Source organism: Malania oleifera, chromosome 7, assembly GCF_029873635.1.
Source record: "Malania oleifera isolate guangnan ecotype guangnan chromosome 7, ASM2987363v1, whole genome shotgun sequence".
In the NCBI taxonomy this organism is placed as follows: Eukaryota; Viridiplantae; Streptophyta; class Magnoliopsida; order Santalales; family Ximeniaceae; genus Malania; species Malania oleifera.
The window spans coordinates 29105567-29123629 of NC_080423.1; the positions used below are offsets into that span (position 1 = coordinate 29105567).

Sequence of the window (18063 nt, forward strand, 5' to 3'; positions counted from 1 at the left end):
CATAAGCCATAAGCCATTGGCCCTTTGCTGCCAATATTTTTGGAACTGACTAAACTCATAGAAAAATGATGATAGGAAGAAAGGTAAGGTTTTTCTTAAGTAATTAATCCTTAATCACATTATTAGACTAATATTTTACAATAATATTTTCGGAACGGACTAAACTCATAAAAAATTTTGAGAGGAAGAAAGGTAATGTTTTTCTTAAATGATAATCAATATATAATGAAATCCAAATTAATTTGTATTACTCAAGTTTTCTTCTTGTTTACCAAGAAGAGATCTAGATTACATATGCAAAAACAATCTGGTTTCTCTTAAAACAATCTCACCACTTGCATAATTATCAATCACTTTAAGTAATTTTACGAAATATTTCTACATCTTCAAATCCAAAAGATAAATAAATTAAAAAGTGAGAGAACTTGCATAATGTAAGCCTTCATAAGATCCCTTTCACATATCAAATTAACTTTCCCAAAAATTCCACTTCACCTCTAAAATGCCTGATCTTATTACTGCACAATTTTTTTTTATAGCACTACTATTGTCTTTGTCATTCATCGATCCGTTTTATTCGATGTACTTAGGTTCTAACATATAAATAACCCAAAAATTCAACCATGGAACAAATACTTACAATCCATAATATAATCAATTGCAGCACTGAAAAAAAAAAAAAAAACTAGTACAAATCATCGATGGAGATGTGTGCAAATTAGAGCTTTTGAAATAAGGAATATATAGTGGAAGAATATAGAAATGGGGAGGTTGGGAAATGTAGAAGGAAATATTTAATAAAGGAAAATCAAGAGGCATGAGAAATGAAGAAACAGATGGTTTGTCTTTGAAGTAAATATGAAGAAGTTTCTATCGTTATCAATGGTTCACGTGTATTTCTACTCTTAAATAAATATTTGTTGAAGAACATTCTTTCTAAAGAGCCCACTAAAATTAGGATAAGTGATTTCAATTAAGAAATTTTGAAAAATATATAGTATAACTCAATAAGATAGTAAGTAAGCTCAAAACTAGTAAAAAGTTGTTTGAAGTGTAGAACTTCATATGTTTTGTAGAGCCTCTATACAGGCACTATATACTTGTGCTTCTTTGCTTCTTCCATATGTTCTAAACCATGCATACCTTTCAAAAAATTGCTTGTTTAATTGTTTCCATAATTTACTGATTTTTTTAAGGTTAAATTCAATGCCATCAAACTACAATTAAATTAACGATGATTATTTTGTATTTACACGATACATGACTAATTATATTACTTTTAATGCAAATTATTTACATCTACTTTGGGATTTTGAGGTGTATAATTTGGATTAGATGCATAGATTTGGACATAAGTTTTTCATTCAAACTCAAACAAATTTGAATTTAGAATGAGAGTTGTTGCAAAATTATAACAATTTAGAAAAGAATTTGGATAGTGTTTGAGAGCCTGAATTTCGGATTTTAGATTTGGATTTGGAGAGATTTGGACAAATTTCAATATAATTTTATATTATATCTTATCCAAATCCAATAGAACTCCAAATCCTAAGCCTCTTCAAAATAGGATTAAAATCAATTTTCAAAAACCTTTGTAGTCATCAATCATTGTCTCATAAGACAAAAAACTACAACAAAGAAATATATATATATATATATAAGAGAAAAGAGAGAAGGGTGAGGAGTCTACAAATTTAGTGATTGTCTGAATATGGTGAATGTCGATGTTGTTGAATGACCAAAACAGATCCACTAATCCCAAAGTCTGAAGAGGCTAGTAGATCCCCAACGGTGCCAAGCTCAGGACACTCTTCCCAATCACTCATTTCGATGGTCATAGGCAAGGGTCCTCGTCCTCCCCTCCCAACTATGAATAATGAGTACATATCCCCCATATCTCGTAATGCTTCTGCTGTTTCCCTCCCATTATTCACGTATTTCTCTACGAACCCAACCTGGCCTGTTGTTACATACCTAATCAAAAATGCCACCCAAATTATATATAGTCCACAAATCACTCAACAAATAACTTGTTATTTATATCTATATATATGGACTGTACTCCTTCACTTCAACGCCTATTTTTTATTTTTTATTTTTTAAAAAATATTATAGTAAAAAGTATTAGTTAAATAAAAATTAACGGCAATATAAAAAATTACAAATTCTATAACTAATCTATAACTACTTATATCTAACACATCAATCTCAATAATAAATTCATAATTACTCCTAACTTTTACTTTAATGTTCGCATATTTAACATCTTAAATAAATATCGTTGTGTATAATGGCTAGTATATGTATGTACATGCACATTCCTCTTAACGTGTTGGAGATTTTGGTTCAAACTTTTAGAGGAGTGGGAAAGCGTATGGAATAGGAGACGAGCTATCTCCTTTTGTGTAGTCTATGCCTACTGTGTGCTACCAATCAACCTAAAAAATAGTCTTGTATGTGAATCAAATATGCACTTTATGAAAATGTTAGGGATTCTAGTAGTTTGAACACAAGTCGTGGGTCTGACTTGACTTTCTATGATTATCATCTAAACTCACAAATACTCAAAATGGCAATATTTTTCCTTCATTATATAGATAATACCATAAAGATCATGGAGAATTATGATAAGATGGTAACTATAATATGTGTGTATGTATGTATGTATGTATGTATGCATGCATATAAGTATGTATGTATGTATGTATAAATGTGTGTGTTTGTGCGTGTATATCTGCGCAAGTGCCTGTGCATATGGTATGTAAGTACCTATCATAGAAACTTGTGATGAAGGCGTTGTCTCCATCTTTCTCAATTTCATCCTCTTCATGACTCGAACTTTTCATTATTGAAGGCGCTTCTTCATTGGTTGCATCGTCACAATTATTGAATTTCTTTGTATACGTCAACAAAAACCTAATTACTGTGAGATTAACCTGAGGATGTTTGCAAGTGCGAATGCTGTATGCCAATGCTTCGCGGTCATCAGGTCCACCGAAGAATAGGGTTGCCACATGTTGTATCGTTTCTGAATCAGGTAATACCTGCGGAGGCCCAGAGAGGCCCCGGTCAATCAGGATTCCAACGGTGCAAGGTGCGTAGCGGAGCACCTTCTGATTGGTGGTCCTTATCCCCTCCTTACCAATTATCATTTCACGATTGATCCGTTGGTGCTTGTGGAAAGGGAGGAGCAAAAAGGATGCACGCCAATCTACGGTCGCTTCACACACATCTTTGCACATCGTAGAAAATTTTGAAATAGCCTTGAGCTGATGAACCCACAATCCTGTCTCTGCTACAAAGACATCCAAGACGTTGTTGACCTTGACAACATCATCATCGTCATAGTCCTCATCATCACTCTCCTCACCCTCCTGTCGTTGGTGGATGGACATCACATTAGGGGTGGTTTTTGGTTGGAACTCAATCAAGTGCATCAAGTTAGGGTCGATAGGCATGGTATGGGACCCAATGATCCACAACATGGTTGACACTGGGCGTGAATCATACACACAAGCTATCACTCGCAACTCACTCTCTAGACTTTTAAATTCTAGGGCCTCGGGCTTGTAAACCAGTGACTTGTCTCTTTTCACTATATAAGTCAACAGTGGGCCCACAATTCCAACAGTTATTACCCCTGTGGTTGCCACCAAATTGTTCATCAGATAACTTAATTCCTGAAACATCAGTTAAAATATATCATGATAAAAATTACATGTTCAAATAATTAATAAATGTTGGGATAAAAATTCAATAAACTTAATTTAAGACTTATTTTTTATAGAATATAAAAATTCGACAAGCTTTGTCATAAATCTTACTTTTAAAAACCATCTAATTTGAAGAATTTGATAATGCATGACAGAATGTCATTCATGGAGTCCTAGAGTACGAAAAGAAGTACATATAGCATTGCTTTCTTTAAAGAAGAAAAAAAAGGGATCAATGCTGCAGCATGTACAGCGTGTATTATGTAAGATGATAATTAACATAATGGAAGATGATGGTCCAATCGAGCAAGAGGAAGGTTTTGCGTAGTATTAGAAGGAGAGAGATCGATCAAAGAACTTTGCGTAGAGTATTCCTAATTAAAGGTTTAAATGCTAAGGTTTGTTCTTTTACATTATAATGGAAATTTTTGTCAGTAAAATTGTTGAATTCGTTCTCTTTTTTCAAATGCTAGACTTTTTGGAGGATTGTGGCTGGAGATGTACAATTCTCTGAAGATGATTATTATTTATTTATTTTTATGATTGAAAGAAAACCTTGAGTAGTCAAAGTCTTTTAAACCCTTATCCCATTGTCAAACATGGTGTGAATTGACCACGCCCACCATAACTAGTGCGGAATAATCCAAAAATAATCCAGTGAAGACTCGAATTCAAAGCCCTTTTCAGTCTCTTGCCCTCATCACTGAGCCACGCTCCGATGAGTCACTAATTTCCTTTATTATTATGTATGTCTGTAAACAATCTATCGTACTGTTAATTCTCACAACTATAAGCATTTCCCATGCAATACTTACCGCATAATTGTCGTTGTCCTTGGAAGCCTTGAGGTTGATGCCCAAGCTGGTGACCAGAAGATCAATGTCGAAGTAACCCGTCAAGCTAAGCAAGAAAGGCACAATGGTGACGCCCGCGGGCGGAATCCTCAAGTAGCGGCAAGCGGCCAGCGCGCCGCAGATCTTGCCGCCGACGCCAATGCAGATAGTGATGAAAACAATGCCGAGGCTCCTTGGATTGCGCACCAGCCATGATATGTCCGCCTGGAACCCCATGTAAGCAAAGAAAATCGGCAGCGAGAATATATCCTGAAAAGAACTCAAGTTCTGCAACAGCGTCCGAGTCGTCTTGCCGCCCTTGGGGAAAGTCATCGCCATCAAAAAGCATGCTATCACCGAGTCGTACCCGTTGTACTCCGCCAGCATCGCCACGCTCAGCACCACCGTCAGCACGCACAGCAGGTGCATCGTCTTCAGGTACTTCTGGTTCCGGTTCTGCTGGTTCAGCCACCGCACCAGGTGGCGGTTCAAGTAGACCACCCCCACCATCACCAGCCCGCTCACGATCACGCTCGTCACAGACCGTTTGGCCCCGGTTGAGTCCGTTCTGAAGCTGATCATCACGACCAGAGCCAGCGAGCACACCACGTTGGTGGCCACGGCGGTGTGGACGGCTAGCCGCCCGGTGTCGGCGGTGGTGATATTTAGGTCCGCGACCATGCGGATGACCAGGAACGGCGCCGTGTTGGCGCTGGTCAAGGTGAGAAAGATAATGAAGGCGAAGACGCTGAGCTCGACGGTGGTGATGGCGTGGATGAGGATTACTATGGGGTAGGAGAGGAGGGTGGCGAAGACGCCGCACATGGCGACCCCGGTGAGTGCGAAGATCATCACCGGCCTGCCGTGGCTCTTAAGGTAGGAAATGTCGAGCTCCAGGCCGATCAGAAACATGAAGATGATGCGGTTGATGAGCGCCATTGATTTGAAGTACATGTCGGAATTCTGTGGCGAAAATATAACATCCAAATACTTCATACGCGACAGCGCAGTGGGGCCTAGCAGCAACCCAGCCTGTGAGGAATTAAATATTAATTCATAATTACTTTTAATAAAAAAAATATTAACATTGAATGGAAAAAATAGTTCTACTTCTATCCAATTGAGAGAGATCTATTGTATTTTTAAGGCATACTTACAAAAATATTGGCTAAAGTTGCAGGCAAGCCAAAAGTATTGAAAATCATTTGGAAGATGTGAGAGGTGACAAGAACACAGATGACTTGCCCTCCCAATGCAATGAGGGGAGACTGCTTCCATTCAGTAAATAGTAGATCTTGCTTGTGATAAATGGAGCTTGTTGTCACACTTGCAGCCATTTGCCCTGACAAACTTACGAGGATTGATCAAGCAAAATAATTAGGAGAAATGAAGAAGCAATATAGGAATCAATTAACTGAGCAAAGGGGTTATTGCTGGTAATAAATATGATCGTTGCGAATGAATGGATGACCATCACTTACGGTGTCTTTGGCAAAGAAAAGTTCTCTAATATATTCATAATAAATAGGTCAATTTGGAGCTATCCTTAATAAAAGGTGAATGGCGTGTCACCAAATCAAGATTCTCTAAACTTTTATTTTGTCGAGTTTTGTAGAGTCAAATCTCTCTCTCTCTCTCTCTCTCTCTCTCTCTCTCTCTCTCTCTCATACACACACATACATGATTTGACATTATTTGAGTTTTCAATATATATATATATAGAATTAGTTAGGGATAAGAGACCATATAAATTGTGTTCAAAATATTTGATAATATATTATCTCTCCTAATGCAGTGTATGTACATTGGAAGTTTTTTTTTTTTTTTAAAAAAAAATGAGACTAAAGAACTTTAGAAACCGACATGAAATCTTCTAGCCTCTCTTAGCCTTCATATTAAATCTGTTAGCATTAGCATTGCAACCCATGCGATATATACTCTACTCTCTCTCTCTCTCTCTCTCTCTCTCTCTTCTTATACCCTTTTTAGCTCCATAAAATGTCATTTTATAATGCATGCATTTGTCAATTTCTTATAGTTACAATGTTGGTTAAAAGTAAGATTTGATAAGCTCATTAGATGTTTCTCATGTTAATATTGTGACTCAATTTAAAAAATTTTATTTATTTAATATTAATTTAAATTAATAGAAGGGCTCAATTAATTGAGCAAAGTGATCATTACTAGTAATAAATATGATTTTGTAAGTGAATGGAGGACCATCATTCATGGTGTCTTCACAAAGGAAAGTTCTTTATTATATTCATAATAAACAAGTCAATTTGTAGCCATCCTTAATAAAAAGTAAAAGGAAAAAGAAAAAAGAAAAAGAGAAGCATAATTTTTTCACTAGGCAATCGACCAGCGACTTAAGGTAGTCGATTGACCTTCCCTCTTTTTCTACATTTTTGTGCCGCTCATAAGCAGTCAATTGGCGCCCTAACCGATATTCAAAATTTTGACTTGTTTGCACACAATTGGTTAGAGATTTTGGGTTGATCATGTGTCCCATTGATGCCACATGTCAACCTACAACTTTGACAGTTGATGGTTGGTGGTTATCGGTAGTTATATTTGAATTTGAATTTTTGAAATTCAAATTTGAAAAAGGTTTTCCCTCTACTACAAAAAAAAGGTCATTATTAGTGATTGTTTCAAATTAGTCACTAAAACGACAATGACAACTACTTATTAGTGACGAATTTTAAAGCGTCACTAATAATAGAGTATTAGTAACTATTTTATTCAGTCACTGAAAGTTTAAGATTGTCACTATAAATTGTACATTTTCTCCGTAGAAAGACATCACTAAAGACCAATTATTAGTGACGATTTTCAAACCGTTACTAGAAGTGGTACTATTAATGCTTACTGGTGGTACTATTAGTGATGGTTTTCCAACCATCACTAATACTTTGTAGTGATCTTATCAGTGACGGTTTGAAAACTGTCACCCATACTTTAAAATAAATAATTTTTTTTAAAATTCATTCATTAATTCTCGTAAAAGCTTGTAATTATATTTTAGCATACATAATATTGAATCAGAATTATCGAAAAATTCATAAATTATTCAAAATTCGAGTACAAATTGTTCAAAATTCACAAATTCAAATTTGAATATAAAACTTCATTATGTTCAAATAACAAAAAATACAAAAAAAAAAAAAGTCAAAAGTTGCATCCGACTATAGTGCTTGGCATCGTCTTAATGTTGTAACAGTCACAAACCATACAAAGTAATAATTATACAAAAAAGTAGTACACAAATTTTGAACATATATGTGCGTACTATAAGTAAAAATGATTTGATAGCAAAATGATCAGACATTCGGACATAATTAAAAAAAAAAATGATACAATTTTAAATAGCTAAGTTTGATCAGTCGAAATTGACCTCACTCGGTTTGGACCTCGTATACCTGACTTGGACACCTGAGTGGTTAAAATTAGTTTGTTAGCCTTGAGGGCTACATAATCATAAATAATATGTTTTGATGATATTAACATATTTGTTGTTCCTAGTGCATTCCATCTTTGCAAATCATATTTAGTACAGGTTCAAGTGACAAATACATAAAGTATTAGATCAAAGGCAAAGATTAGATCGACTTGACGTCGAGAAGGAAAGATCAAAATGACACTCACTCGGAAGGACTCAAGCACCGAAGGAAGCTTAATGTTAAATTGTTTATTTGTAATGGGGTGTGTTTGAGGTAGCATATTTTATAACTCTTGCGGTTTTATTTCTTGCATGAGTTCTGAGCAAGAGTTGAGCATTTACACATGCATATTAGGACACATGAGTTTATAAGATTTCACCTTAAGTCACAAACTCAACTTTCATAGTTTTCAAAGTTAAATTAAAGAGTTTTTCAAATGAATCCTAAACTCAAATATGTTTTTGTTGACCTGATAGGTCACATCTAGTTTTGATCATGACAAATATTCTTGATATTGATGGTTGTACTAAGGCTCGCATGCAGGTTCACCTTGCGCGTGTACTCAAATTAAAAGACATATCATGATGGCGTGCGGTATTCGTGCCGATGAATGATGAAGTTTGTGTTGTATTTGTAATTCTTTTTCACTTTCTTCATTCTAGGATGTAATATTATTATGTACTGTACACTCCTATTGTGACGACCTACTTAATTTCCACATAATTTTTTTTTTTATAAATCAATATCACAAATTCCAGTTCAGCAAATCATAATCCACCTAGACCCATGGGTACCAGGGATACATCAGAATACATAACGAAAGCCTAAGCAGCAGGAAGCATATAATCATAATATTATAAATACAAAACATCCATCTCATTACCACAACTACTAGAGTCACTATATCTCCACTGTATCTCAGTATATACATCCCAAAAACAAGGTCTAGGGACATTTCCCACCAAAATCCAACTATCCTTATTAAAACTTATCCTTCAAAAAGGACAGACAACAGCTCTAGATCAGTGGGGCTTTTCCCGCTCTCCTATCTGGGGCTCCTGAAAAGTTTATAAAATTTGGGGTGAGACACCTCTCAGTAAGGAAAATAAACTAATACCATTATGTGGCAACATGAGTATTTCGTGTTATACATATACCATACAGAACATAATTAGTAACTGTTTTGTCAAATCTGGGAAAACATATATATCATCAAAACATGGCAGAACATACTGCATTTTCATAAACATATCTCATCTCATATAATAATAATAACACAAAAACATTCCTAGTAGGTTAGTTGACAGTTGTCATGTATTACCCCCACATGACTGGGTTGTGTGGCCCGAAGGCGGGACCTGACAATGGTTGGCAGACCACTGCTAAGTCAAAAGTATAGTCTGTAAGTCTGATGGGTCTGCCAGACCTAATCCGTACACTAGGGGCGCTCACACACTTCTTAACGACCACATCGACCATCCAATCTCACACCACTCCGTACAGCGGCGTTAACGCAAATATCATGATCACAAAGATCATGGACACATAACAACGGTACCGTGCAAGTGCTAGCCTAAACCAAGCCAATCAGGTTCTGATATCATATAACATATACTGAAACTGTGATACATGGATATCTCATATCATTAATTATTAGATCAATCATATCATTTTCATATATACGTATATCATGAAAAATCATCGGCCCGTACGCCGGTATTACATATTTTATCATAACTCGGCCCATACGCCGGCAAATCATAGCACAGCTCGTACGCTGGCAAATCATATCATAGCATAACTCGTACGTTGGCAAATCACATTCATAGCACGACCCTGTACGCTGGAAAATATATATATAAAAATCTCAGCCCGTACGCCGATTTTCCATTATAAAAATCCGTATCATAATCACATTTTTAGAAAACAGTATTTCATAACATTTTATACTCATGCCACACTAAACAGGTTTCTCATATATTTAACTTACCATCATTTTCAGCAATATTTTCCAAATATAAACCATATATAAATATATTTATTTTCCCAAAATCCATTGCTATAATAATATACATACTTTTCATTAAAAAACTAGCTTAGTTTATCCCCTTACCTAATCCTGAAAAGCCTCTACGAAAATTTTCCCTGCACTCGCAAGGTTCCCTGTTCAACACCTTGAAAACAACATTCCTCATAACTAAAGTTCAGTATTTCTACACGCATAACACTTCTTATAGCTACCGTAAAGTCAAATTTGCCTTAAAAAGCCTTACCTCAACTTAGAGATGATTTCTAACTTGCTTTCACCAACGATCCGCTCCAATAGATTTGGAGAGAACTTCACCAGGAGCGTCGTGGTGACTTCAGATTGTCGATTCGACATAAATTTGGCCCGAAATCGACAAAAGAGAGAGAGAGAGAACTGAAAGGGAGAGAGAGAGAGAGAGGAGAGAGTTAGCTTAATCTTGAAGTAAAAATATGGATTTTTATATTTATAGAACTGGATTCGTCGACGGGCCACGTCATTCGTCGACGAATCCTTTAATAATTTCGTTGACGAATTTCAGTCCTCATCAACAAAATTCAGTCAGCTCAAACCTCTCCCGGCATTTCTTTGTTGATGAAATTCAGTTTTTGTCAACGAAATCTCTTAAGCCCTCGTCAACGAATCCCCTATATTCGTCGACAAAGTCGACTTCCTCCTTCTGTTATTGTCTCCATTTCCCTTCCTCTTTATTATTTAAATCCCATTATTATTCGGGTCGTTACACCTATGGCTTGTAATAATTTGCATTATGCATGATAGGTAGGTATGCTCAAATTGACCCTTGTTGGACTTTAGGTACCTACACATACCATAGAAAGACCTTAAGGATCACCCTTTGGTCGATCGAAGGTCGACCGATGCCAAATTTTTCCAGTAGGATAAAGAGTCCTTAGGTCCCTAACCAAATGCACAAACAGTCCTCATATCACTTACATATCAGGGGAATTAAATTTGGCTAAAATGGACCTTAAATTGAAAAGGTTGAGTGGATTCGGGAGACTAAACCTAAGCCGTGTAAAATGGCTCAGGCGATCGAACAGGTCAACAGGTTGATTTCACGTTTCGGGCATCTGAACATATATTGAGCGTATCTCCCTCGGGCACCCAAACCTATGTCAGGTTCCTTTTCAACTACCTAGGTGCCCGAACGATTATGTTCAAAATGGGCTCAAGCGACCAAATTGGCTAGTTTGGTTAATCGAACTTCGAACCAGGCACCCGAACCTCTAGAATATCCTTTATATAAGCTATATACCCCTAGAATGCATCCAGGAGTAGCCTCATCGCTTGAATAGCTGACACTAGCTGTGGTGAGAAGTGCACGCACGACCCCACAAATCTATACTCCTACTCCCTAGAAGGTTTGAATACCTACCTACTTCTAATAACAATCGATGCTGGCATAACTAGCAGCTAGCCAGTCCATCCCCAGAATTATGTCAAATCTGTGCATATTCAACACTACAAGGTCAGCTGGTAGCACTTTTGTAACGACCCAAAGAATAATAGTATTTAAATAATAAAGAAAAGGGTAAATGGAAATAGTCATAGAAGGAGGTAGCCAACTTCGTCGACAAACGTTTCGCGTTCGTCAACGACGTTGCACTTTGGGATGTAATAACCCAAGAAATTTTTCTAGGCCTTGTCGATGAACACATGGGTTTCGTCGACGAGAGTTCTTCAACACCTCGTCGACGAGGTCCCGTCTCATCAATGAGAAGATACCGAGAGATATTATTGGGAATTGAAAAATTCATCGACGAGGGTGCAGGTTCGTCGACAAGGTGATGTGGCTCATCGACAAATCCCGCGGTATAAATAGCCCTAAATTGAGTTTAATTGCAGAATCTTCAGCGAAAATCATCCTCTCTCTCTCTCTCTCTCTCTCTTATAGCTTCTTCTCTCTCTATCTTCGATTTTGGCCCCGTTAGTCACCAGATCGACGATTTGAGGCCACCACGATGCTCTTGGGGAAGTTCTCCCTAAGTCTGCTGGAGCGGATCGTCGGTGGGACAGAGTTGGATTTCATCTCAAATTCAAGGTAAGACTTTTTTGTTGAAATTTGACTTTCCAACAGTTATAGGAAATGCAGTAGACGTAGAAATAGTAATATTTTGTTCTGGGATATATGGTTTTCAGGGTGTTGAGTGGGAAACCCTGTGGGTGTAAGACTAATATTCAGTAGGGGCTTTCCAGTAGTCAGGTAAGGGAAATATGTTATACTAGGAAACCCTTTTCAATTTCAGTACGAACTATATGTTTTTATCAAATTATTATTCAGATTATATATATATATATATATATTTATAGTTTCCAGAAACTGATAATATTAATATTTATTTGTGTGGCTTGAGTTGATAACAAAACAGTACCATATTTATAGAATTTGTGAATACCATGTTTATAGTTATTAAAAGAAATACCATGATATTTGCATGTTATAGAATGACGAATTTTTCAGTATACAGTACACTCAAAAATATGCATTTTCAGTAATCTCAGAATAACATTTTTATCAGCACCATAATGCCCCGATATATAGATATTCAGATAGCAGCTCAGCTATACAGAAATCAGATTTTCATAGGTGATAAGCGATCCAATGAGTTCGTCCACCGTCATCTCCTTAAAATTTCTCCCTTCTGCTATTGTCATAGCTTTCGCTTCCAAAACTGGAGATAATCTCCTGAGTATTTTCCTAATCAACTCATAAGTAGGGTAAGTCTTTCCAAGTGCATCTAAAGAATTAATGATATGTGTGAATCTAGTGTACATGGATTGTATAGATTCATCAATTGTCATTTTAAATGCTTCATAATCACCGGTGAGCATGTCAATCCTACTATCCTTGAACTCCTTAGTACATTCATATGTAATTTCTAATTTTTCCTAAATTTCTTTAGCTGAGTTACATGCCATTACCCTATTAAATTCAATTACGTCTAATGCATAGAAAAGCAAGTTCATGGCAGTGACATTGATTTGTACTGACTTCCAGTCCTCTTTAGTATATTCATCTTCACTTTTAGGTACATTAATCTTATCAATTACTTTCATGGGAATATGATTACCCGTAGTCACTATTTTCCAAACCTTCCAATCTACGTTCAATAAATATATGCTCATCCTATGTTTCCAATAGGTGTAGTTTTCACCACAGAAAATGGGTGGTCTAGTGGATGAGTGTCCCTCACCGAATGGAGTTACACCAATGTATGCCATGTGATCTTTTTACAAATTAACTATCAAGTCTATGTAAACCCGCTCTGATTCCAATTGTTGAATCAGGTGTAATCCCAAGAGGGGGGTTGAATTGGGCATTTAAAAATTCTTTGACACTTATTTACCACTTAATCCCAACTTATATATTTACCAACGAGTTCTTATTACTCAATTAATTATGTGCAATGCTATCCCACCTATACATGCAATATAAACAATTTAAAGGTAGTGCTGAAAGTAAAGAGTAAAGGGAAGAGAGAAGACAAACACAGTTTTTACAAGGTTCAGCCGACTTGGCCTACGTCCTCGCCTTGAGCAACCACTCAAGGATTTCACTAAATCCCTGCTCCTTAAATTGGGACGAAGCTTCCCTTACAATCTGCTGCTTACAAAAGGTAGAACTTCCTCCTCACCCCCTACTTACAAGAGATACAACTCTCTCAACAAACACCGGTTCACACACCGAACCGTGTATACAATAAAATCTGTGAAGACACTCAAAAATGCTTCCAAACAAAAGCTAGTGAGTACAATTCAAATTCCTAATACATTAAAATATGATATAACTTGAAGCTCATAATGTATGAAAACGATACAATCGTTTTATGAATGATTATGCTTCAACATACAAATCCCTCTTTATCAAAACCTCCCAAGTAAAGAAATATTTGAAACGCTTTGGAGTATATTAGGGTTCTAGTTCACTTTGTAAAGATGCACAAATATATCTAATATGAACTTGTTAAAAGCTTTATCTTGAATATTTTATCAATTTATATCAAACAACTTTCTTTCAAATATTTAACCATAACCCAATCTTTGTAATATGCAAGTATTTATACGATATGTAATTCAAAGATCAAAATACTAAGTATAAGGTTTTCCAAACAAAATATCCCTCAATAAAATAAATATTTATGAATACCAAGGATATATATTCAAGTGTTTTAATATATTTAAAATATGAATCCTTTAACTGAATACACACTTGAATCAAACTATTCAATTAATGACAAAACCTTAATCAAGTAGTGAGATTATCCAAATAATCTATGTGAAAATACACTCACTATCAATCACCTGGCTTATTTCAATAATAAATTTGGAATGATAAGTTCTTTGTAAAATAGATATACTCTTGATTCAAACACTATTCAACCAATAGCTAAAACCTTTCTCAAGTAATTATCTTGTTAAAAAAAATATTTATATGTATATGCACATTCAAGATCAGTTTCTCTAATGATATTCAATAACAAGTCATGACGTGAGAAGCTCTTAAAGAAAAAAAATTTTCTTGAATCACCAAACCTCAATACCAAGAAAAAATAAAGTTCAATGAATGAATGCCCTTTAATTTCTGGAGTAGATTTGCCCAAAGAAGATGAATGAAGAATGAAGTGCAGGCAATCGTATAGCAATCAGCTCAAGTTTCTCTATGTTCTTACAATAAGATATGTTCTTCTCTTGTTGTGTGTCTTAGCTTCGTTCTATGGTTTAGATATTCAGTATATATAGTGTCTTGCCCTTAGAATTGATCTCAATCGTTGGATCAAAAAAATAGCTCGCGAGTTCTTTTAATAAAAATCAAAATTTTAAGTTTTCCCGCTAATTCAGGCAACTGAGGTCGAAGCCCAGGTGACCGAAGTTCTTTAAACCTTTGAAAAATTAACTTAGAATATAGGGTCAGGCAACTGAAGTGTAGTTCAGGCTCCTGAAGTGGCGAGTTCAGGCGCCAAGAGTCCCAAGTTCAGGTGACCGAAGTACCTCGGCCAACTTGCTGTATTTCCCATTAATTCTTTAGGCTACCGAACTTAATCTTCAAGCTCATGAAGAAATTTTTCAAGTGACTGAGGTTGAGTTCAGGATACCGAAGTCCCCTTTTTCTCAATTTTTCTCCTTTTTCTTAATTTAAAATCTGTTTTACTTTTTTTCTTGGCTCTTTTTTAAAAGGCTACCGAAGTCCCATTTTTCTCAAATTTTCTCCTTTTTTTTTTTTAATTTAAAAATCTATTTTACTTTCTTTCTTGATTCTTTTATAAAAACACTTTCCAAGATTTTAAGAATATTTCTAAGTCCATAAAAGTCCCCTAATGATGTTTATGAAATGCATGAAACCTAAAGTCATTCTAGGTATATGTTGAGCCTCAAATTAAATTATACAACAATGTAAATACATAAGTTCTAAATACCCATTCCCAAGATGCTCTTGAACTTTGCCGCTTGCATCTTGATTCTTGTACTCTTTGATTTCCATGGAGCTTGTCAAAATGTGTCAGCTTTACTTTATGGCTTTCATGACTCGTTATCTTTCCATGCATACTCTATATAGGTCTTGTTCACAAACTCAATGCATAGATCAAATACCAAGTGATTTGTCATTATCAAAACAAAATTGGACTCGTAGAATCAACAATCTCCCCCTTTTTGATGATGACAAATACACAAGTAAAAATATATAATGGGTTATGCCTAATAAGCCCCCCCCCCTCAAATATTGCATCAAATATTTAATGAATGACAATGTGTTCATGCTCATGTTCATACAAAAAGTGTTTACCCTGAATCCAAATCAAATTTGAAAACAAGTTTGTGTGTGCAATTTTCCTTCTCCCCCTTTGCAACAATTTTGCTCATTCTTCTATTTCAAGGACAATTTTATTTTTGCTCATTCTGCTCCCCCTTTTGACAGCAACAAAAAGGTGTGAAATAAGAAGGCATGAATGGACATAACCTTATGTTCTTCTCCCCTTTAAAAGTTTAGAGTTTTAATCTTGTTCAACCATTATATTTTGGAAAAAAAATTGTACTACTCCCCTTTTTACATCAAGCATTTTCCTTGCTAATGCATAAGTTTCAGTGATTATGTGAGAATACCAAATATTGATTGATGAGATACCAATTATGGACTAATGTTATGTCGAATGCACACACAAGTTGATTGATTGATTTGATATCAAATATTAATTAATGTGATGCCAAAAGATGATTGAGTTGATATCAAGTGATTACATCTTAACTGACGTTGCTCTCCCTGAATTATGTTATCTAATATAATTCTAAGCAACCTCTCGACTATGCATCAGACCTAATTCACACCTAATTTGGATAAACCTATCCTCCGCAAGTGGTTTCGTGAATATATTTGCCCATTGTTCATTTGTGCATACAAACTCAAGTGTCACATCCCTTTTTTGTACATGATCACGAAGAAAGTGATGTCGTATATCTATATGCTTAGTTCATGAATGTAATATGGGATTCTTTGAGATATTTATTGCACTCGTACTATCGCATCTTATAGGGATTGTTTCATAACTTAATACAAAATCCTTCAGTTGTTGTTTCATGTATAGCGTTTGAGCACAATAACTACCTACTGCTATGTATTTAACTTTAGCTGTGGAAAGAGCAACTGAATTTTGTTTCTTAGAAAACCAAGAGACTAAGGAATGTCCTAAGAAATGACAAGTACCATTCATGCTCTTTCTATCCACTTTGCTACCCACAAAATCAACATCTGAATAGCTGATAATCTCAAAAGATGTGTACTTAGGATACCATAATCCAATTTCCACGGTTCCTATCAGATATATAAGTATCCATTTAACAGCTAGAAAATGAGACTCTTTTAGTGCAGATTGAAATCTTGCTCACAAACATATGCTAAACATTATACCAGGTCTACTGGCAGTCAGGTATAACAAGTTACCTATTATTCCACGATATAACTTGGCATCTACTGGTCTACCTTGTTCATCTTTGTCTAATTTCAATGAAGCGCTCATAGGTGTACCTAGTATTTTTCCATCTTCCATATTAAACTTTTTGAGTAAGTCTCTAATATACTTTGATTGGTTTATGAATATTCCATGTTTTTCTTGCTTGATCTGAAGTCCTAGGAAGAAATTTAATTCACCCATCATGCTCATCTCAATTTCATTTTGCATGGTATTGGCAAATTCATTACACAATTCTTTATTTGTAGTGCCAAATATGATGTCATCTACATATACTTGCACTAGGAGAATATCATTCTTTCTTAGACTTTATGAACAGGGTTGTATCTATCTTTCCTCTTATAAATCCATTTTCTAATAGAAAACCGCTTAACATTTCATACCAAGCTCTAGGAGCTTGCTTTAAACCATACAAGACTTTTGTCAGTCTATAAACATGAACAGAATTTTTATGATTTTCAAAACCTGGAGGTTGTTCTACATACACTTCTTCTTTTATATAGCCATTTAAAAATGCGCTTTTGACGTCCATTTGATATAACTTGAAATCCTTAAAAGCTGCATATGCTAAAAGCATTCGTATGGCTTCCATCCTAGTTATAGGTGCAAAGGTTTCTTCAAAATCTATACCTTCTTCTTGATTATATCTCTGAGCTACTAATGTAGCCTTATTTCTCACAACTACTCTATGTTCATCTTTCTTATTCTTATATCTCCATTTAGTCCCTATAATTGACTTATCCTCAGGTTTGAGGACTAATGTCCATACTTTGTTTCTCTCAAATTGATTTAATTCTTCTTGCATGGACAACACCCATGATTCATCCTCTATAGCTTCACTCAGATTCTTACGTTCTTCTTGAGGTAGAAATACGAAATGACTAGTCATATTCCTAAGTGAGGAACGAGTGGCTACTCCACGTAATGGTTTACCTATTATTTGTTCTATGGGATGATTTTTTATATATTTCCATTCTCTAGGTGGTAGATTAACCTCATTTTCATTTTGATCAATTTCAATGGATGGTTCCTTAAATTCATTTTTCTTTTCTGAATCATTCTCAA

At 35.4% G+C, this 18063-nt stretch overlaps 1 protein-coding gene across 1 annotated transcript; it reads right to left on the minus strand.

Annotated features, from left to right (window-relative positions):
• Positions 1 to 1694: 1694 nt before the first annotated feature.
• Positions 1695 to 5883, minus strand: LOC131160799 (cation/H(+) antiporter 2). The gene is made up of 4 exons (XM_058116681.1): positions 5704 to 5883; positions 4529 to 5578; positions 2770 to 3680; positions 1695 to 1974 (listed from the first exon to the last, which is right to left on the minus strand). The coding sequence occupies exons 1-4, from the start codon at positions 5881 to 5883 to the stop codon at positions 1695 to 1697; spliced, it is 2421 nt and encodes an 806-aa protein (XP_057972664.1).
• Positions 5884 to 18063: the final 12180 nt, after the last annotated feature.